General features: G+C 45.2%; 1 protein-coding gene across 2 annotated transcripts in view; it reads right to left on the bottom strand.

Annotated features, from left to right (window-relative positions):
• Positions 1–23,067, bottom strand: part of LOXHD1 (lipoxygenase homology PLAT domains 1) — a 195,498-nt gene that overhangs the window by 150,830 nt on the left and 21,601 nt on the right. For both annotated transcript variants that reach the window (XM_055559028.1, XM_055559027.1), the window contains exon 5: positions 5,389–5,487. In XM_055559028.1, coding sequence (XP_055415003.1) covers positions 5,389–5,487 — 99 coding nt within the window. The remainder of the gene's footprint in view (positions 1–5,388; positions 5,488–23,067) is intronic.

Here is a 23,067-nt window from a genome sequence, read left to right on the forward strand (position 1 = left end):
CAAGCAAACAGTATCATCAACTGGCATCCATTATTTTCATGAATTTTTGTTTGTGCATGTATGTATCCATAAAGAGCATATACTATTTTTGCATGTTTTAGAATTTTACATAAATAACATCATAGTTAGCATCTGTCTTAAGTTCCTTGTCTGTACTGTGGGAATGATAAGGACTCCACCTCATAGGGGCTGTTTCAAGGATTAACTGAATGAATGTGTGCAAAGCCCTTAGGGTAGTGCCCGGAGTGTGGTAGGTGCCATGTCAGGGGCTGGGATTCTTACTGTTGCCTGTGTTACCATCATCTTATCATCACACACTCTTGTGAAGTTAATATCACTCCTTTGAGATTATTCTGTTGATGCTAGTAACCGAATTCACCCAACTGCTGTATATAACAGTCATTGAATGAAGAAAACAGGATTATACGTGCATTCTTTCATATTTGGGTTGTTTCTATTTGATTGCTATTGTAAACAGCACTGAAATGGACTCTCCAGTACTAACCTTCTGCCCTACATTTGTAAAAACTGATCTGACTGGACACCTACAGAGTTTCTGGATATTGAGATGTGCTCATCTTCAGTGTATTAGCAATTGCAAAATCACCTTCAGAGATGGTTGTACTACATCAATTATCACCAGCAGCCTTTGAGGGTTCACATTCCCCATAATCATTGTTAACACATATATTTAAACTTCTGTTTCATGTGTACAATGGTGTCTTATTATGGTTTTAATTTGCATTCCTTTGACTATTTGAAAAGACTGAAAGATGTTCATATATATACATATATTTTGAGATTGGTTCATATATATATTGGCCATTCAGGCTTTGCTTGTCCATAATTTTTCTGTTCATATACTTTATTATATTTTTCTATTGTCTTTCCTTTGTCTGTGGTCTTTCCTTTTCTTTGTCTTTCCTTTTATCATACAGACTTTTTCTTGTTTTAATGGACTTTATCAATATTTCCTTTTGTTGTTTGTGCTGTTAGTGAATTGTTCAAGAAACTCTATCCTAAACTGAGATTTTTAAAAGACACACTCTTAAAGTTTCTACTAAAAAGTCATAGTTTGCTTTTTCACATTTAAATCTCTAGCCCATCTGGAACTTATTTTTGTGTGTGGTGAAAGGTAAAAAGATTGACTTTTATCTTTTCTCACATGGTTAGACAACTGTTTTAACACCAGCAATTGGATATTTCATCCTTTCTACTCAGATTTATAATGCCACTCTCTGTGTATTTCTAGACTCTTTATTCTTTTGGTTTATTTGTTTCTCCTCCTATACATATCACTCTGTTGTAGTTTTGGGGGATTTGAATATTTTAGTATTTGGAGGGTAAATGGAGAAGGCAATGGCACCCCACTCCAGTGTTCTTGCCTGGAAAATCCCATGGACGGAGGAGCCTGGTGGGCCGCAGTCCATGGGGTCACGAAGAGTCGGACACGACTGAGCGACTTCTCTTTCACTTTTCACTTTCATGCATTGGAGAAGGAAATGGCAACCCACTCCAGTGTTCTTGCCTGGAGAATCCCAGGGACGGGGAAGCCTGGTGGGCTGCCGTCTATGGGGTTGCACAGAGTCGGACACGACTGAAGCGACTTAGCAGCAGCAGCAGCAGGAGGGTAAATATCCTCATATTATTACTATTGTCAATATTATTTTCATTATTCAAAAATTTCCTGGCAATACTTAGCCCTATGTGGACATGAATTTAATAACAGCTTAAGCTGTGGAATATTGCCTTTTGGGAATTTGACTGAAACTGCATTGCATTTATAGAATAATGAGAAATTTGGACATCTTACTGAGTTTAAGTCTTTTCTCATCCACGAGGATAATATATTTTTCCATTTTTTAGGTATTCTTGCATGTTCTTAAGTAGAAATTTTTATTTTTTCCAGAGTTTTTCTTAGATACCAAAAGCTAGTATAAATCATATATTTTTAAATAATATATATGCTTACTGTTTTATTAATATTTTTGTATTAGTCATATCCAGCACCTTTATTAAACTTTCTCATGGTTCTAATAATTTTTTTAATTCTCCTGGATTTTATAGATGATCATTCATTTTTTTGAAAATTAAATTTTGTTTCTAAATGGGGTAAAAGGTTGGAGTTTCTTCTAATTTTATTGATTTATGATCAAAGAATGTTGTCTCTATGTTATTGATTCATGTGCATTTGTCATTATGCGATTGAAAAGAATGTATATTCTCTACCCACTGGATTTAGAAATCTACATACTTATATTAGACCAAGGTTATTAACCATTGTTAAAATCTGCAACCATACTAAATTTTTATCTATTTGACTTATCAATTACTGAGAGTGTTGTATTAAAATCTTCCACTATGATCATGTACTTGTCAAGTTTCTCCAAGAATTTTATTACTTTTTGCTTCACATGTATTAAAAATATGTTGCTAAATCTATACAAGTTCAGAATTATCCTATCTTCCAGGTTAATTGCTCTTTTTGTCATTCTGATACTTATTTCTAATGAAGTGTTTTGTCTGACAGTTTAATTTGATGGATATTAATATAGCTACACCAGCTTCTTTCCTGTAGATGATATGTTCCTGGTATACTTAATTTCATTTTATATATTCTCAGAAATTTATGTATCCTATATTTAAGCTGGATTTTATTTCTTTTAATTTAATATGAGAACATTTGTTCTTTAGTGGATGAATTTAGTTTAGTTTATTTCTATTTATTGTATTATTTACACATTTATCTTACTTTTTGCTATTAGCATACTTTTTCTTTCTTCATTTCCTGACTTCTATTGGATTGATTGAGTCTTTATCCCCTTTCATTTCCTCTCCTGGTTTAGAACTTATGCATTTCTCTTTGGGGTGCTTACTTTTACAATTTTAATCTGCATACTTGATGTATCAAAGTCTAAAGTTAATTATTCCCTGGGGTCAGCAAATGGACTGCAACCAAGTTATGTTTTAATTCTTATTATCGCCTTTCTTTCTCAAATAGCACTGTGTTTTAGTGTTTAGGGTCCATATTTTCTCATATCTTGATAATAGTTATTATTATTAATATTATCATTTTGTACAGTTAACGCTTCCTTAAATTTGTTACATAATTATCATTTTTTGGCTCACCTTTATTTCTTGGATCTCACACATTTCTTCTGGGTACAATTTTCTTTTTCTTAAAGTATATTCTTCAGGAGTTTAAGCATGAATCAATGAAAAACTCATGTTTAAGCATGTGTCTTTGGGTGGGAAGTCTTATTTCTCTTTGTTTGCTTGGAAATCCACTAATTTTGCCCTCATTCTGGAATAGTTGAGTATAGAATTCTAGGTTTGGCTACACCATACAGCTTGTGGGATTGTGGAATCTTAGTTCCCTGACCAGGGATTGGACCCAGGCCCTCAGCAGTAAGGGCACGGAGTCCTAACTACTGGAACCCAGGGAATTCCCAGAGGATGCAAAATATTATCCCACGAACTTATATCCTCTATAAGCTGCTGATAAGAATTTGCTATCAATCTAATTGTTTCTATAGAAGATAATCCACCAAATCTGGTTACTTTTAACATCTTTCTCTTGGCCTTTGGTGTTACCACAATTTATCTAAATGAAGATCTGTTCTTGTTTATTCTGGTCAATGTCTCTTGTTACTTTAATCTGAAGATTCATATCTTTGCTTAAGTCTGAAAAAAAATGTGATCAGCCATTATCTCCTCAAATATTTCCTCTCGCCTATTCTGTATATTCTGTTTCCAAAACTCCTATTCAACATATTAGGGCGTATTCCCTCCTCCACATCTCAGGACCTCTTACTGGTATTTTTCAACCCTTTATGTCTCTGCACATCTGCATATTTTGTTTATATTTTTCTACAGTTCACTAATTATCTATTAAACAATTTCTAATTGTGTTGTTTAACCCATCCACTAAGTGTCTGTATCTAGTAACTGTATTTTCAGTTCCTGTATTTCTGCTTCCTGTATTTGTCATAGGGGGCTTCCCATGTGGCTCAACGTAAAGAATCTGCCTGCCAATGCAAGAGATGCAGTCTACAGTCCATGGGATTGCAAGAGTCGGACAGGACTTAGCAACTAAACACCACTGGCATGGAACAAATTTTCTGTACCTGAAGGAGAGGGTTCCCAAATCACATGTGCAGTGTAAAATGACACCTCAAAGCCTGTATGTATATAAGCCTAAAGTATCAATTCCCCAGCAACTGTTTTTTTAATCTAGAGTTCTTACAAAGATAAGTTTACTCTACTGAGGAGCAATTTTTTTTTCCTACTCTCTTTTTTCACTGAAGATATTCCTGTGAACTTCTAGGGATCCTGGCTTTTTTGCATATTTTGCCTCATACAGAGCCAAAATATCATTTTCTGACCCCAAATGTGTAAGGAAATTCATCCTATAGATTGTTGAACATGAAGGTGTCCTTCTAAGATTCAGAGCAGCAGTTCATAGCTAATACTTTGGTTTTAAATTCTCTCATTTCTGACACCAGGAGATTTCTCTTTTTTTCTTATAATTCCAGCAATGCATTTTAAATTATCTAATAGATTATGTCCAAAATTCATGTCTCTGAAGCTTTTCTGACTCCTATGCTGCTGCTAAGTTGCCTCAGTCGTGTTCGACTCTGTGCGACCCCATAGGCGGCAGCCCACCAGGCTCCCTCGTCCCTGGGATTCTCCAGGCAAGAACACTGGAGTGGGTTGCCATTTCCTTCTCCAATGCATGAAAGTGAAAAGTAAAAGTGAAGTCACTCAGTCGTGTCCAACTCTCAGTGATCCCATGGACTGCAGCCTACCAGGCTCCTCTGTCCATGGAATTTTCCAGGCAAGAGTATCCCTTTAAATGGGCAGAAGCAGGAGCAAACCACCTGTCTCAGTAGTTCTACTGGCTGAACCTCCTTCCAACACCTACAGCTGGGTCTGTGCCCTCAGTTCCTGGTCCACCTATGAGGCCAAGAGCAATTTATCCCCCTGCCCCATTCTTGTCTGCCCCAAACTGCTGCAGTGAGTCAGGCCATGCCCAGCCACAACCCCAAATATAATTCAAGATGGGCATGGAGCTTAGGGAGATAGAGCAAGTGAGAATGAATCCCCTGGAAATGTGGAGCTTGGGTCTGTTCTAGGATGCAGGATGATTTAAAATCAATTCAAAAGCCAAGCACAGCTTATTCTGAAAGCACATCATTCACATAAACTTGATGCAATGGGCACCGTACTGCCCGAGGAAGGCCATGACAAAGCACATCACAAGAAGAAGAGAGAGGCTCAAGAGAAGAGCCTAGAGGAGCCTGGAGTTGCCTTCCTCTGCCCGGAGGGTGGGAAACAGCCCACTTAAGAAGTTCTGGGAATGGCTTGAGAAGAGTTTAAATCTATTACCTGTGTCTCCATACTCTCCAAAGATATTGATGAAGACGTCAGCATCAGTCCCCGCACCAAGGACATCACCAGTGTACACTTTGACTTCATACTTGTTACCTGGAAATGAAGACAGAGAAAGTGTCAGCTCATTCAGGTCCTGAGGAGAGAAGAACAGAGGCCTCAAAGTAGCTACCACACCATCCACCCTTCTTTCCAGCAGCACATGAATTGTCTCCGCTACTGTCAGTAACTGAGCAAGACTCAAGTCACCTGACTTGGTTTCCAGAGGTCATAGCTGAACATTGCTGATCTGTGCATGCAGAGAACAAATCAGAGGTGGAGGGGACTTCTGTTTTCATCTACTAACTTGTTGCCTTGGGATGCATGAATCAACCCAAATGCAACCAACCCACCAGCGTATCTCCCCTGGATACTGAAATGACTCCAGCTGGGCCTACTGCCTCTACACTATTTTTGCCAATCTGTTCTTTACACCACGTCACATCATAAAAATTCATTGGATAAAACTGGTTATGCAAATAAAAAACAAATTTATATATAAATTGTCAAGGCCATAACCAATGCAAAGACCAAAGGAACCAATAAGAGCCAGCAAATACACATTTTGACGTTACTTCATTTAAAGACCTATATCTGCTTCCTGTATCTTGCTCCATTTATTGAATAGAAATCTATTCTCTGTAACCCCAAAACACTTCAGTTTTGGCCATGGCCTCAAGAGGGGGTGGTGCTCAATGTAAACTTGACAACATGTTAAGCCATGCCCAAACCTTCCCAACCAGATCTTGCCTTAGAGTGGGGAGCGAAAGCCAGGAGTTGCTCTGTGCTGCAAAAGGGAGATTCCTCTAGATTTTCTTTGTGACTCAACAAGTCTAAGGGCTGAGGCAACTTTTCCTTATCTTTCCCCTTGCTGCCATAGCTTTCTATTTTTTATGTTCCAGAATCTTTTTTTGGATGTCTTATGCCCAATATATGGGTTTCCCAGTTGACACTAGTGTAAAGAACCCACCTGCCAATGCAGGAGACGTAAGAGACATGGGTTTGATCCCTGAGTTGGGAAGATCCCCTGAAGGAGGGCACAGAAACCCACTCCAGCATTCTTGCCTGGAAAATCCCATGGACAGAGGAGCCTGGTAGGCTACAATCCATAGGGTTGCAAAGAGTCAGACATTACTGAAGCAACTTAGCACATACACACGAACATGCCTCGTATATGAAGCCAATAAAAGGTATTTAATTGAGGTCCAAATCCTAGCCCCTCTGCCTGCCTCCTCCCTAGACCTTCCTCAGTGTCTCGGGCCCCAGAGGTCTTTCTCCCTGTGCTCCTTGGCTCTGCCACGTGGTCGGTGTCAATAATTTCCCAGTTTCACCATCTCCTCCTTGTTTTGTTTGCTGTTTCCTGGAGGTGAGACTTCTAAGTTCCTCAAGAACTTAAAAGAGGACTGGGAGCAGGACTTCCTTGTCTCATATGGTTTTCTCTCAAAGCCCTCAGCACAGGGCTGGGCACATAGGAGAGTCTCACTGAGCATGTCAGGGACACTGGAGAAGACGGCAGAGGCGAGGGACGTGAGAGCAGCGAGGTCCTCTGCGCTCTGCAAGTCCACGATGCTTGACCAGGAGGGGCAGCTCGCCGACTGTGGAGGGAAGCCAGGAGAACAGGGAGGCACCTCAGAGGGTGGGAAAGGCAACCAGGGCCACAAAGATGAGGCTGGGGAAGCAGGAGCCCACCAAGGGCTTAGGGAACACACATCCTCGTCCTGGGAAAGCCCAGGCAAGCAGAGAACCAGGGCCCAAGTGAAGGAACAGGGGCGACAAGCCAAGGGTCAGGGACCAATAGGCCAGAGAACGCTTCCAGGCCTTTCCAGGTGAGGTGACCAGCGGCCGATGCCCAGGCGTCAGGAAGCCAGATGAACAGGATGCAGGGGGAAGTCAATTCTGAAACAAAGCTAGACTGTCCTAAACTTTTTGGGACTTTCTGCAGCAGGACAAGGCCCTGGGCCCCCATGTATTGGCTGAATGGAGAGCCTATGGCCTTTGATCACACTGAGGAGGGGCCAAGAACTGCCTTTTATTTATTTTTTTTTTTAATTTTATTTTATTTTTAAACTTTACAATATTGTATTGGTTTTGCCAAATATTGAAATGAATCCACCACAGGTATACATGTGTTCCCCATCCTGAACCCTCCTCCCTCCTCCCTCCCCATACCATCCCTCTGGGTCATCCCAGTGCACCAGCCCCAAGCATCCAGTATCGTGCATCGAACCTGGACTGGCGATTTGTTTCATACATGATATTCTACATGTTTCAATGCCATTCTCCCAAATCTCCCCACCCTCTCCCTCTCCCACACAGTCCATAAGACTGTTCTATACATCAGTGTCTCTTTTGCTGTCTCGTATATAGGGTTGTTGTTACCATCTTTCTAAATTCCATATATATGCGTTAGTATACTGTATTGGTGTTTTTCTTTCTGGCTTACTTCACTCTGTATAATAGGCTCCAGTTTCATCCACCTCATTAGAACTGATTCAAATGTATTCTTTTTAATGGCTGAGTAATACTCCATTGTGTATATGTACCACTGCTTTCTTATCCATTCATCTGCTGATAGACATCTAGGTTGCTTCCATGTCCTGGCTATTATAAACAGTGCTGCGATGAACATTGGGGTACACGTGTCTCTTTCCCTTCTGGTTTCCTCAGTGTGTATGCCCAGCAGTGGGATTGCTGGATCATAAGGCAAGGAACTGCCTTTTAAATCCATTCTTTAAAGGCCCCATAGACAGACAATGAAGTTTGTTTTATAACTGTTCTCTTTTCCCCATATTTCCTCTTCAGGCAGAACCCCATAGTATCTGATTAGCCATTTTCCAAGCAAAGTCCAGGGCCCAGCATCCATCCTGAGTTGTGATAAAAGTATAAAAGCAGGGCTTCATCCCCTCACAGGAGGCAAATGGCCAGCACAGTACAGCAAGGCTTCCTCCTAAGTGGTCGCATGGGAGCCCCCCAGCTTCCTGCAATCAGAGTTTCAACAAGCACAGACTTTCCATTCTGGTCACAGGTGGGTGTTTCAGCCAGGGGGAAAGGGGAAGAGCCAATAAAAACCCCTGCCCCAGAGGCCAAGGGAGCAAGGCTGCCTGGAGAAAGACAATGAGAAGAAAGGTGGAAAGAAGGGGCCGGAATGACCCAGCTTCTTGGGCATATAATACTAAACGTTCACACAGGCCTTGCAATTCACAAGGCACTTGCCTGTCCTTGTGATCCATGCAAGGGCCACATGAGGTGGGCAGGTAGTGAGAACATTCCGCCTGACAGATGAGGAAACAGGCTCGGAGAGCAAGGACACACAACTGCTAAATGTTGTCAGCAAGGCTCAAACCAGGTCTCTTGTCTCCAAATCCAGGGCTGCTTCCAGAATACTTGATGGGCTCTCATGCTCTTGACTAGGGGCTGGCAACATTTTTCTGTGAGTGCCTGATAGTAAATATTCTTGGCCTTGCACGCCTCTTGGTCTCTGTTGCAATTCCTCAGCTCTGCTGCTATAGCACCAAGCAGCGGCCCACAGTCCTACGTAAATGCTACATAAGCAAATGGGCCCAGCTGCATTCCAAGGAAATGTTATTTATGGACATGGACACTTGAACTTTGCAGAACTTTCCTGTGTCATGAAACACCCTTCTTGTTTTGATTTCCTCTCAATCCTCCAAATATGTAAATACCTTTCTAGGCATTTCCAGTCCACACAAAGACAGGCGATGGGCCAGGTGTGGCCATCCCCTGCTCTATGTCATCTTGTGCACCATCCTCTGTGTTTCTGGACAAAGGACTGCAGACCACTCTGCTCTCTGGGGCCCAGATGGGAGCAGTGCTACGTGGAGCAGGGGAGTCAGTTACTTACAGGATGATCATAGCGCATCCTCACCGCTAGCTTCCCTGGTGGCTCAGATGGTAAAGCGTCTGCTTGCAATTTGGGAGACCCGGGTTCAATCCCTGGGTGGGGAACATCCCCTGGAGAAGGAAATGGCAGCCCACTCCAGTACTCTTGCCTAGAAAATTCCATGGATGGAGGAGCCTGGCGGGCTACAGTCCATGGGGTCGAAAAGAGTCAGACACAACTGAGCAACTTGACTTTCACTTTCACCGCTAGTTAAACAGCTTAGGGCTTTGAAGGTTGGGGAATGACTGCCCTTTCTCTGTTGGGGTGGGGAGTGAAAAGGACCATGAACGGCGCTCCGTTTTCCCCGCCCCTTACAGTGCTGTGTGACTGGGCTGAAGCTGCCATTCCTTTGAGTCCGATTGAGAAGAGGGGCTAGTCTAATCTGGGGATTCCTGAAGGTGGGGATGATGGCAGGTCCAGTTCTGTAAACTTCGGCCATGTGCCTTTCAGCTCACTGCCTGGTTGTGAACGAGCAAGGAGCAGAGATGGGAAGAAAGGGGAAGGTCAAGTTGGAGGAGGAGCTGGCAAGCTGAGTTCATCGCTCTTCCTGAGCAAACATGGGAGAAATGGGGACTAAAGAGGGCCCGCCCCAGCCCTGGAGTTGGCCTATGGTTGACCTGTTTGGCATATTATCTGTTCTAAAATTCTCCCTAGAACTACTTCTCTCTGACCTTTCAGCAGGGTTACCATTAGCCCACACAGTGCCTGTGTGCAAATGAGATAAAGGGAGCCCTTCCTCAAGACACTTGACTGCCATCTGTTGGATAACTGTCATAATAAATGCATAAATCTACAGTCCCTGTGCTGTGAAAGGGATCTCCTTACACAGTCGCACTGGAGCCATGTACAGCCTGCACACCTGAAACCAGGTAGTAGCCTCTTTCCACCAAAGGTCAGCGTGAGCTCAAAGAGAACAGACTAATTGAAACATTGACCTGAACAATACACCATAGCTACAGATCAAGGTGCTGATCCCATGGTGCCTTCCAAAGCCCAACCACATTGAGCTGGGGTCTTGCACAGAGAATTTTGTTTGTAGTTTAAAAGACAGATGGCTGCCTCAAGGTCACATCGTAGGGTCATCTGTGACCTTCCTGTCCTGCCCTGCCTGCCCAAGGGATACACAAGTCCAGCCTGGCCCTTGCCCTTTTTTCCCCTCTGCACCCCATCCTGGCAGAGGCACAAAGCTGCTCCTTCCAAACAGGAAATATGTGCCCTGCAGACCAGCCGGAAGCTGCCTGCGTGGGCTTCCAGAAAAGACAGGCACTGGCAGGCCCCAGCTGCCTCCTGCACCGCCGGGTGTGCCAGCCGCCCCCGCAGCCTCCCCGGCGTGCCGTCTGGAACAGTCAGCACACAGCAGTGATGGGACGCATCTCCCGAGAGCAATCCTGGGCGGCAGGAGGAGGAGGCACAGCCCTGAGGGGGCCGGAAGCCCCACATCCTGGTGCTGGGTGCACAGCTGAGCGGGTGAAGCTGCTCGTCATGTGCCCGACAGCAGAAGCCTAGCAAAAGACCCCATACCGAAGCCTCTGTCCTGCTTGCCAAGGAAGAGACCATCCCTTGCCCACATGGTTTGAGCCTTGGAGAAGCTCACATGGTCCAGGCTTTCTCAGGAAGCAGAGAATCATGAATGAGCTGAGGATGAGCTAAGAGAATGAAGTTTTCGCCCATCCCCAGATCCTGTCTAATTAGAACGTGGCTTTATTTGTTCTCACAGGTGAGACTGGGGAGGAGAGTTGGAAGAGGGATGATTGGACTTGATGTTACCCCACCCCCAACCACATCTGCCAGCCTCACACCCTGACACCCAGCACTTCCGCTCACCCAGAGCCAGGATGCCAAGCCACAGAAGTGAGATTTCACAGGGGCTGTGTGGGAGCTGAAGATGGCAGGGGTTGGGGGAAGCTGCCTTGGGGGTGGGAGCCGAGGAAGAACATTCTCCCCTCTCCAGTTCAGTTCAGTTCAGTTCAGTCCAGTCACTCAGTCGTGTACGACTCTTTGCGACCCCATGAATCACAGCACGCCAGGCCTCCCTGTCCATCACCAACTCCCGGAGTTCACCCAGACTCACGTCCATCGAGTCAGTGATGCCATCCAGCCATCTCATCCTCTGTCATCCCCTTCTCCTCCTGCCCCCAATCCCTCCCAGCATCAGAGTCTTTTCCAATGAGTCAACTCTTCGCATGAGGTGGCCAAAGTACTGGAGTTTCAGCTTTAGCATCATTCCTTCCAAAGAAATCCCAGGGCTGATCTCCTTCAGAATGGACTGGCTGGATCTCCTTGCAGTCCAAGGGACTCTCAAGAGTCTTCTCCGGGAACACCCCTAACTACTCAAGCCCGCATGGGTGTGGGGAGGATGTGGTCCACAGAACCCGAGGATGGGCAGCAAGGCTCCTCGCTGGGTCATGGCCACTGACCAGTGGATGGCCTCCCAAGCCCATGGACCCGAGTTCTCCTTCCCCATTCCTGACCCGACAGTTTCCTCTTTCTTCCTTCAGGTCCAGAGGCCCAAATTTCTCACCCAGATTCACCCTCTTCTTTAATCAGGACTGGAATATCTCTGCTTTCTATAGAGGGCCCTGACCCTCTCTGCCCTCACAGACACCCCCACTAATCAAGAAATAAGAGTCTCCAGGGCTTGCTGAGAACCTAGCATGGGCCAGCACACCTATTACCTCGGGTAATCCTCACGATGGCTATTGTCACCATTCACTAATGAGGCGATCAGTGGAAGCAGGAGGCTGAGATACTTAATCAAGCTTTCACAGTTGGACAGGACTAAAGCCCAGATGTGGACTCAAGGGACCTGGACAAGAAGGCTCTCTCTTAGCTGTCATTCCACCCACCCTGCCCAGCCTAGCTTAAGCCCCAGACTCTCTGCCAAGGGCCCCCATCTCCGAGCCCTCAGTCCTGCACTCCAGAACTTCTGGGGTCTGTATCACTTTGTCGGCACTTCCCACGTGCTGGAACACAGGCCATGGGCTGAACCCAGCTGAGCCTGGTTACACACTGACACTGAAATATCACTCAATCATTAATAATCACTCCTGGGTGGTAATCAAGAAAAAGCGCTCTGCTCTTTTCATCCTCCCCAAGTAAATATACAACCTGTATATTTCCTAAGAAACTGTGATGTCAGCCTAAATGCTATGGGGTGTTTTTAACAGTATGCTATAGAGAAGGGTTTACTGCTCTGAATGCTCACCTCCCTCATTGCCAAGCCCCACAAAGCTACTTCCACAGACTCAGCCCCCCTCTCTGGCTGTCTGCAGAAGGTTCTTCCCTTCTACCCAAGTACTCAGCAACTGTTGTTCCATTTCTTCTCTTTCCAACCCAGATTCCACTCCACTGCCAGAGTTTATCCCCCACAGGGCTGGGAAGCCAACATGTCTCAGGTGCTGCTGGAGGTGAGGAATGTGTGTTAAAGACATCGTTCTGCAACCCCCTGGACCAACAATTCCATCCCTGTGCATAGCAACTAGTTAATGCTAGGAAATCCTTGTGTTCATAGACCACCTAAAAAGATGTCTATCACAGAACTGTTAGAATAATGAGAAACTGAGAACAACCTAAAAACATCTAAAACGAGGGATCTTTGGGAGTGAATTATAGTATTCACTCATTCATGGAATACCATGCAGCCGTTAAAAATAATGATTTAAAATATTAGCCAATGCTATTAACTGAAAAAAAAAAGGTTATAAATTTGACCAAAATAAAATACCATTTTCATCAATATATAGTCTTTAATACATTCATGCACAAGAAAAGAATAGAAACGGAATTCACTAAAATGTTAACAGAGGTGTCTCTAAGGCTGTCTTACACAGTGATTAAGTTCAAGGCCATCTGGGTTCACTTTTGGCTCCATTACTTATAAGCAAATTACTTAACCTCTTTGTGCTTCTGTTTCCAGCATCCTCAAAATGGGAATATATTTCCAAAACATACAAACAGCTTATATAGCTCACTATATATACATACACACACACACACACACAAAACCACACATACATATATATAATGATATAGTTGCTAAGTTGTGTCCAACTCTTGCGACTCCATGGACTGTAGCCAGCCAGGCTCCTCTGTCCATGCACTTATCCAGACAAGAACTCTAGAGTGGGTTGCCATTTCCTTTTCCAGGTGATCTTCCCAACCCAGGAATTGAACCTGGATCTCCTGCACTGCAGGCAGATTCTTTACCAATTAAGCTACGATGGAAGGCCATATAAATATATAGACAAAGAATTCAATCAAAAAAAGGGGAAGAAGACCTAAACAGACATTTCTCCAAAGAAGACATGCAGGCACATGAAGTCAATAGGCACATGAAGGATGCTCAACATTGCTAATTATTGAAGAAATGCAAATCAGAGCTACAATGAGGTATCACCTCATTCCAGTCAAAATGGTCATCATCAAAATGTCCACGTGTGCATGCTAAGTCACTTCAGTCATGTCTGACTCCTTGCAATCCTATGGACTTGGAGCCCACCAGGCTCGTCTGTCCATGGGATCCTCCAGGGAAGAATACTGAAGTAGGCTGCCATGTCCTCCTCCAGGGGATCTTCCCAACCCAGGGATCGAACCCACATCTCCTTCAGCTCCTGCATTGCAGGTGGATTCTTAACCACTAGTGCCACCTGGGAAGCCCCATCATCAAAAAAGTCTACAAATCACAAATGCTGGAGAGTGTGCATAGAGAAGGAACCCTCTTGCCCTATTGATGGGAAGGTAAATTGGAATAGCCACTATGAAAAACTATGGAATTTCCTTTAAAAAGCCAAAAATAGTGTTACCACATAATCCAGCAATCTCACTCCTGGGCATATATCCAGAAAATATGAAAACTCTAATTTGAAAAGATACATGCCCCCCAATGTTCATAGCAGCACTATTTGCAGTAGCCAAGACGTAGAAGCAACCTAAATATCCATCAACAGATGAATGGATAATAAAGATGTGGTATATATCTAAAATGAAATATTACTCAGCCAGATAAAAAGAATGAAATAATGTCATTTACAGCAGCATGGATTAACCTAGAGATTACCATGTTAAGTGAAGACAGAGAAAGACAAATATCATATATCACTTATATGCAGAATCTGAAAAAATGAACACACAACTATATATATAAAACAGATGAAAAACAAAGACCTACTATATAGCACAGGAAACTATAGTCAATGTTTTGTAATAACCTATAACGGAAAAGGATCCAAAAAGCACTTGGATCTCTCGGCAGGGACCCAGCAGGAAACCATGGTGGCTGAAATGGACAGCCAGACCAGGGTCACGGCCCAGGCAATGACTGGATCATAAGTTCACAAGTTCACAGATACAGGATGCGGCTCCAAAAAGTATAGTTTCCAAATTACAAAGGTTATTAAAAATACCTATTTGAGAATCAAAATAACCAAGCATGGGGCAAATATACAAGTCTATGCATTCCCCCAAAGGTTCAGGCTGCTTGGTTGAAAGAGAGTGTGGCTGGCAGTGGTCCCTGGGAAACTGAGGCCACAGTGAAGCTGTGAATTTGAGGGTCTACCCCCAGCTTTGTGAATGAGACACTGTGCCATTAGGACCCATCAGCTCCTAAAGTGCCCTCATTCTGTTTGAAAACCTGGTGAATCCCTTCTCACCTATGAAGTCGCAGCTTGAGCACCATCACCTCCTCTATGAACCCTCCTGCTTCCCCCTTCCTCAATGCTTCCTTGGGCCTGGGGTATCCCCCTCCCTAGACCATTCTATCTCTTTGTACTGTGGCCATTTACTGGCCTGACTCTCCTCCCTCTAGACTCTAAGCTCCTAGAGAAAAGCCCTTACATATTTACCCTGAGTCCAGGATCTGGTGCAGAGAAGATTCCCAATGAATTTCCACTGCCCACTGAATCACTGAATGACACTGGAGGAGATGAGCTGGCATCCTGTCCCCAGGGATCTGGCTCTGCCTGTAGTTACACTGTGACCACGAGCAGGTGGCTCAGCTTCCCTGGGCTTCTGTTCTCCTCTCTATAATACGGAGGAGGGTAGATAAGGTCCTTTTTGGCCCCCAAATTATCTGAGACTCTTCACTGGGGCCTCATTCAAAGCACTTTTCTTCTTCCCACTCTTTCCGGAGATGATTTCCTGCAATGCTAGGAGGCAGCAGATGGGGTGGGTGGGAAGCTGCTGTGAAGTTCACAGGAAGAGAGGGCTGCAGGGATGGCCCTGCCCTCCCCACCCGGAAGCCCTCAAGGCTGTGTGTCCCGAGGCCCAGGATCACCTCCATAGGGTTTCAAGGAATCATGACTCCTATGCTGCAGCCCCAGCAAATAGAGCTAGGGGACCCTGAGTAACACTTGAGCTGGGTTAAGGGGGAAGAGGGTTGGGAAGAGCAGTGCTCCCTGCAGGTTTCGGCTGTGGTCAAGGTCATGAGCCTATACACAGCAGCCTAGATGAGCCTGTCGGATTCTAGAGGAGATTCAGGCACTTCATGGCTCCAAAGTCCTTTCTGAGCTTGAGAGGCCAGAATCTTGAGTCTATGCATCTCAGAGTCAGAACAAGCTTAGACGTGGAGGAAGATGCAGGGGGAGAAACGGCTTTGTAACAATAGCAACAACCAGGTTGGCCTGGTTGACTGAGCATTTATTCTATGCTCTACACTGCACTGGAGAAGGAAATGGCAACCCAGTCTGGTATTCTTGCCTGGAGAATGCCGTGGACCAGAGGAGCCTGGCTAGCTACAATCCATGGGGTCGTAAAGAGCTGGACACTCACTCATTCACTGCCCTAAGTCCTTTAATGTTCATTCCCCCAGTTAACTAGCTCAACCACTTCCTGAAGTGGGAATTCACATTATCCCCATTTTACAGAAGAGGAAATAGAGGTACAGAGCTTAAGGCATCTGTTCATGCTTAGAGAGGCAGAGTCAGGTTTGACCACAGAGAGTGGAAGTCCAGAGATACAGCCTGTGATGGGGAGACTGGCATGGGCAGAATAGAAGGTCAGGGGAGGGGCATGAAATGGGGAAGAAGTATCTGCTGCAGAAGGGAGGGGCCAAAAGTCAATCTCCTCCTGCTGCCGTAGAGGAAGGCTAGCCCTGGGCCATCCATCTCTGTTGGGTTGTGAAGGGAAACCCTCCTCTAGTTCTGAAAAGGTGCTTCTCAGGTGGCTCATTGGTAACTAATCCATCTGCCAAGCAGGAGATGCAGGTTCAGTCCCTGAGTCTGGAAGATCCCATGGAGGAGGAAATGGCAGGCTACAGTCCATGGGGGTCTCAACCCACTCCAGTATTCTTGCCTGGGAAATGGCAACGGACAGAGGAGCCTGGTAGGCCACAGTCCATGGGGTCGCAAAAGAGTCAGACACAAGTTAGCAGCTAAACAACGACAGTCCTAAAAAAACCCAAGAGGCCACCTAGTGCCCCCACTAGGGAGAGGAGCTGAGCTCTGGCCCAAGCCCCATGACTGCCGAGGGCAGAGCCAGAGAGAACTCAGGTGCGCAGCCCCGTATGCTTTCTGATCCAGAGAGCTGCATGTTAACATTAGTGACTTGACTACTGTATGATAGCGTCCACTAGAATCTGGGAGTAGGTTAGGGCCTCGGGTTTATTGGCAGAGCTCTCATGACGGGTGTGTTTTGCATCAATCACCCAGGCTGCTTGCATTTGCTCCTGCACCATGTGGTTCTCCGGCTGGTCTGGAATCCACTGCAGGTCAGCATGACTGCCATATGCCCCTAAGACGTTAATCATGATCCCTTTTTTTGTCCTGTCCCTTCTTCAAAGGTGCCCTGGGCACTGTGCCCCACACTGTCTTGCCAAGACCAGGTGTGCACTTGGAGCTGTGTGATAATTTCTGTGAAGCCCGGCATGAGCTGGAAATTACAACCCCGTTACCTGATGAAATGGGCTTTCCCGATAGCTCAGCAGGTAAAGAATCTGCCTGCAATGCAGGAGACACAGAAGATGTGGGGCTTGATCCCTGGGTCGGGAAGATCCCCTGGAGGAGGAAATGGCAACCCACTCCAGTATCCTGGTCTGAAAAATCCCATGGACAGAAAAGCCTGAAGGGCTATAGTCCAAAAGGGTCACAAAGAGTCAGACACGACTGAGCACAAGCTTGATCTAACCTGATGAAATAACCAGGAGTGGAAACAGTGATTGTGCCAGACAAACATGGCACCATTTCTACCCAGTCCCCAGCTCTGGGCAGCTTTGGGCTCCCAGCACTGCACTTGCTGTCCCATTTGGTATGGGGGGAGAAAAGCAAGTCCTTGCTCCAGACTGTAAATGGGAGACTGTCTTCGATCCTCTCTGTCGCCTGCCTGTTCCAGCCCACCTGCCCAAGCTGTCGTTCCTCCTGTGGGCTCCTTTTCTTCCAACAACCAGCCCCTCAGTCTCTTTGAAGCACAGCACAGAACGGGTTGCAGTCATATTTATTATTATTCCACCAAAGACTAAATGGTCCTTAGAAGAAGGCTTGTCCCTAACGAACCGGCCCCAGCTGGGAGCAAGGGTGGGCCCTTCTGAAGGCAGGGGTCCTGTCAGCTGTCAGCGAGGCCTGGGTCTGAAACCCTGATGCACTGTTGGGCCTGGGCTTTACCAGCCCCAGGGTGCGTGCAGCCCCCAGACCAGCTGGAACTCAGATCCTGGCTTCAGAGGCTTCTCTCACTGCCAAGCTGGCAAGCTCTCCTAATGTGATGTGGGCTCGGTACTGATTTAAGCCATGTGATCAACTCGGTGCTTTGCAAGGTGGGAGGGTTTGTGGGTTGGCACCAGGATGGGGACAATTGCTTGGCCAGAAGGCAGGAAATGACATCATATTGGCAGTGAGAAAGCTATGTCTGCTCTAAACAGGTCATACCCGCGCTTCCCTACTGGTGACAGCCCTCAGCCCACGCTCCTTCAAGACCCAGCACTGTGTCACTCCAACTCTACTCCATCGTGTCCTGCCTTGTCCACCTCTGTGTCCCCACCCTCAATCATTCAATGCTGCCCCCATCCCAGCTCCAGCCTCAGGGATGCACCTTGAGCCTCCCTGGGGCCAGAAAGACATGGGCAGCCCTGTGTTCTCAGCCTGTGTAAGTCTGCAGTGTGTTTATCAACTGCATTTGGGCACTGTGCCCCATGAGTGTCACACCAAAAATGACATAAAGGTTGGCAAGTGGGGGGTGCACAGACTCCTGGAGCCATTTGAGAGAGAGATGCCTAGCTAGCAGAGTAAAGCCAGAGCTAGCAGAGGAAGCCAGAGTCACAGGGGACCTCTGATAAGATGAGCAGGCAGCCCAGAGGACAAGTAACCTGCCCGAGGTGCACCGTTCCTGAGGGCAAGCCTAGCAGCCAGCTCTCTGCCCCCCAGTAGAGCTCTTTGCACTCATCTCTGCTGCTGGTCTTCATGAGCGCGTGTGTCTGCACACCTGAGCCCGTGTCCTACTGACCTTCACTCCAGCCCCTAAGTCCCAGGACCAAGTGTGCAGGGACAAGTGAAAGTGCTACCCTCAGAGAAACCCAAGCTGAGCTGGAGAGACCAGATTGACACATATTAAGTGCTTAGAGTCCAAAGAGGTAAAGAGAGTCTCTGAGATATGCTGTTTCTCAGCCATGTATCCAAGGGCTACACCCCAGCCCCAGTAGCCACGGTGGTTCCTTCTGCTATTCGGCCAGGATGTATCTGAATCTCTGGAAACAGGTAGAAGTTCTTCCCTCTCTCCCCATAAGATTCTTTGCTTATTGTTTAGTCACTAAGTTGTGTCTGACTCTTTTGGAAGCCTTTGGACTGTAGCCCACCAGGGTCCTCTGTCCATGGGATTTCCCAGGCAAGACTAGTGGAGTAGGTTGCCATTTCTTCTCCAGGGGATCTTTCAGACCCAGGGATCGAACCCGGATCTCCTGCTTGGCAGGCAGAATTCTTTACCACTGAGCCACCTGGGAAGCCCATAGGATTCCCTACACATCCCCTAACTGCTGATGGAGTGCCGGGACCCCACTGAGAATCATTGCACTACAGTGGAAGGTACAGACTTCAGTTTATCCAGAGTTTGCAGGGAGAGAACAACCCCAGGCAAGGGAGCAGGTAATCCTTTCCAGAGAGGCTGGGGCTTTAGATGCAATGGTGTTTAGGTGGCCTGGAGAAAACTGAAGGAGAAAATAGAAGAGCAATGAAGGGGCAGAGGTGTGGGCTCTAACATTTTCTCTGACTCTGGTATATGTTTCAGTGGGAGATTCAGAATTTTTTGCCTAACCAATTTGAGACAGCAGTCTGGGAGCAAGGAGAACCTCCCACCATCATCCCAGGCAGGCAGGCATTGGGGCTCCGGGGAGAGCAGTCCTATTGGGTCCTTGTTGGGGTGGATGGGGTGCAGATTGAACCCTAGAAACTGCTGTACATTATCTGGCTTCCTCCCCAGACTGTGGGAGCAGGTTGGGAGAGGATGTCTCATCCTGTCCCTCAGGCTTCATCCCCCTTTTGCGTGGGTCCCTTGAAACCTTCTCATGATTTATTAGTGCCAGGGAGAACAGCTTTCAGAGCACTTCCTGCCAGACACTAGAGCCAACACAGTCTGAGCAAGCAGGTTGAGAAAGGGGAGCTGCTAGTCTGAGACCAAGAAACAGAGGAGGGGGCTATTCAAGGTCATGGATGCTCAGCTCCACCTTCTTTGCAAATAACAGAACTTCCCTCCTTGGGGTGCTGTGAATTTTAAATAAGATTCTAATTGTAAGGTGTGAGCACATGAAGACACAGGCTGCCACAGGATTTTGTCCATGGCTAGTAGGTAACACTGTTGGGATTTGAACCTAGAACTCCGTGACTTGAGACTGGAGTTCTGAACCACTGTGCCCTCTTCGTGGATACTTGCACTATGGCAATCTCTGTCCACTAGACTGTGAGCACCTTGTGGGCAGAGACCGTGTCTTTAGCTCGACCTGGAGAATCTAACAGTAGCTCAGAGGGCATCACTGATGGCAGTTGTTAGTTTTCAATGATGATGCTTTGGTTCAAAGCCTGGAAGACTGTACTTAGATCCCAGCCAAGGGCTTTCATCAGTTGTAAATGTCAATGTCTCCTCTGGGTTCTGGGTGTCAAGAGGGTGAGCCATTACAGACAGGATGAAAGAAATCCTCCAGGAAATGAGTCAGGTGTCCATGACAATGAGGCGAGGATGCAAAAAGGCAGATGGCAGGAGGGAAATTTCGCCAAATTTCTGGAGCAGTTTGATAGTCAAGACTGTGTTTCCAGGGATAATCAACACAGATATGCTGAAAAAGTGGCTGCCAACCTTCCCCAGACCCCAGAAGGTGCCAAGACCCCTGACACCCGTTCCAGGAAGGAAATGAACATAGAGATGGCTGCTAACTCCCTGTTCAGGCTGTCTGTATGACTGAGATGCTTAATTAGGAGGTGTGATGTCTGCCTGGATCATTTTGTTGAGATGTGGTGGAGAGCCAGCCAAGACTGGGACACCCACACCTGCTGACTCACGCGGGGGATGAGTCAGGAGAATCTGTGAGGTTTCCCCAGCAGCCTTGAAGTCCTGGGCAAGGACTGAGGACTTGGGGTTGAGAGAGACTATTCATATTTTTTTCCAAGTAAATAAAAGCCCTTTGACAGCAAAGTCAGTATGGCATAGTGTCACTGTTAAAAACAGTTAATGAGAATTTAAGGTGCATTAAAAGAAGCTGGATATCAAGGGACCCTGAATAGCCAAAACAATCTTTAAAAAGAAGAATAAAGTTGGAGGTCTACCACATCCTGATTTCAAAACTTCTACAAAATTACAATAATCAAAACGATGTGATACTGACATAAGGATAGACATTTAGACCAACAGAACAGAGAGCCCAGAAACAAACCTTTGTATGTATGGTCAAATGATTTTCAACAAGGGTGCTAAGACTATTCAATGGGGGAAAGCACAGCCTTTTCCACAAACAGTGCTGAAAAAACTGAACATCCACATGCAAAAGAATGAAACTGGACCCTCACCTTTCACCATTTACAAAAGTTAATTCAAAATGAATCGACAACAAAAATGTAAAAGCTAAAGATACAGCATTCTTAGAAGAAAACATGGGACAAAAGCTTCATGACATATGATTTGGCAATGACTTTGGCAATGACACAAAAGCATAAATGACAAAAAGGAAAACTAGATAAATAAGACTTCATAAAATTGAAGAAGTTTGTGCACCAGCAGACACAAACAGTGCAAAAGGCAGCCCATGGAATGGAGAAAATATTTGTAAATCAAGTCCGATTAGGGGTTTATATTCAGAAATATATTCTGGATAGACTCTTACAACTCCACAACAAGCAAACACCCTGATTTTAAAATAAGCAAAGCACTGTTATTTAACATAGTTTTGGAAGTCTGTGGCTATCAGAGAAGAAAAAGAAACAAAAGGAATCCAGGTTGGAAAAGAAGTAGTAAAATTCTCACTGTTTGTAGATGACATCATACTATACATAGAAAAATCCTAAAGATACCAACAGAAAATCCCTAGAGCTAATCAATGAATTTAGTAAAGTTGAAGGATACAAAATTAATACACAGAAATCCCTTGCATTCCTGTATACTAAGAATGAAAACTCAGAAATAGAAATTAAGGAAACGATCTTATTCACTATTGCAACAAAATGAATAAAAATACCTAGGAATAAACTTACTTAAGGAGATGAAAGACCTGTATGCAGAAAACTAGAAGACAATGGTCAAAGAAATAAGAAACGACACAAACAGATGGAGAAATATAACATGTTCTTGGATTGCTGCTGCTAAGTTGCTTCAGTCGTGTCCGACTCTGTGGGACCCCATAGACGCCAGCCCACCAGGTTCCTCTGTCCCTGGGATTTTCCAGGCAAGAATACTGGAGTGGGTTGCCATTTCTTTCTCCAATGCATGCATGCATGCTAAGTCGCTTCAGTCATGTCTGACTCTGTGCGACCCCATAGACGGCAGCCCACCAGGCTCCTCTGTCCACAGGATTCTCCAGGCAAGAATACTGGAGTGGGTTGCCATTTCCTTCTCCAATTCTTAGATTGGAAGAATCAATATTGTAAAAATGACTATGCTACCCAAAGTAATTTATAGATTCAATGCAATCCCTATCAAATTACCAATGGCATTTTTTCATAGAACTAGAACAAAAAATTTTACAATTTGTATGGAAACACAAAAGACCCTGACTAGCCAAAGCAATCTTGAGAAAGAAAATGAAGCTAGAGCAATCAACCGTCCTGACTCCAGACTACAAAGCTACAGTCATCAAGACAGTGTGGCATTGGCACAAAAACAGAAATATAGATCAACGGAACAAGATAGAAAGCCCAGAGATAAACCCACATACCTCATCTTATGGGCACCTTATCTTTGACAAAGGAGGTAAAAATATACAATGGAGAAAAGATAGCTTCTTCAATAAGCCGTGCTTAGAAAACTGGACAGCTACATGTAAAAGAATAAAATTAGAACACTTCCTAACACCACACACAAAGATAAACTCAAAATGGATTAAAGACCTAAGTGTAATCCAGAAACTACAAAACTCTTAGAGGAAAACATAGGCAGAATACTCCATGACATAAATCACAAGATCCTTTATGACCCATCTCCTAGAATAAAGAGAATAAAAATAAAAGTAAACAAGTAGGACCTGATTAAACTTAAAAGCTTTTGCACAGCAAAGGAAACTATAAACAAAGTGAAAAGACAACACCCAGAATGGGAGGAAATAATGGCAAATGAAATAA

This window comes from Bubalus kerabau, chromosome 21, assembly GCF_029407905.1.
Source record: "Bubalus kerabau isolate K-KA32 ecotype Philippines breed swamp buffalo chromosome 21, PCC_UOA_SB_1v2, whole genome shotgun sequence".
Taxonomy (NCBI): Eukaryota; Metazoa; Chordata; class Mammalia; order Artiodactyla; family Bovidae; genus Bubalus; species Bubalus kerabau.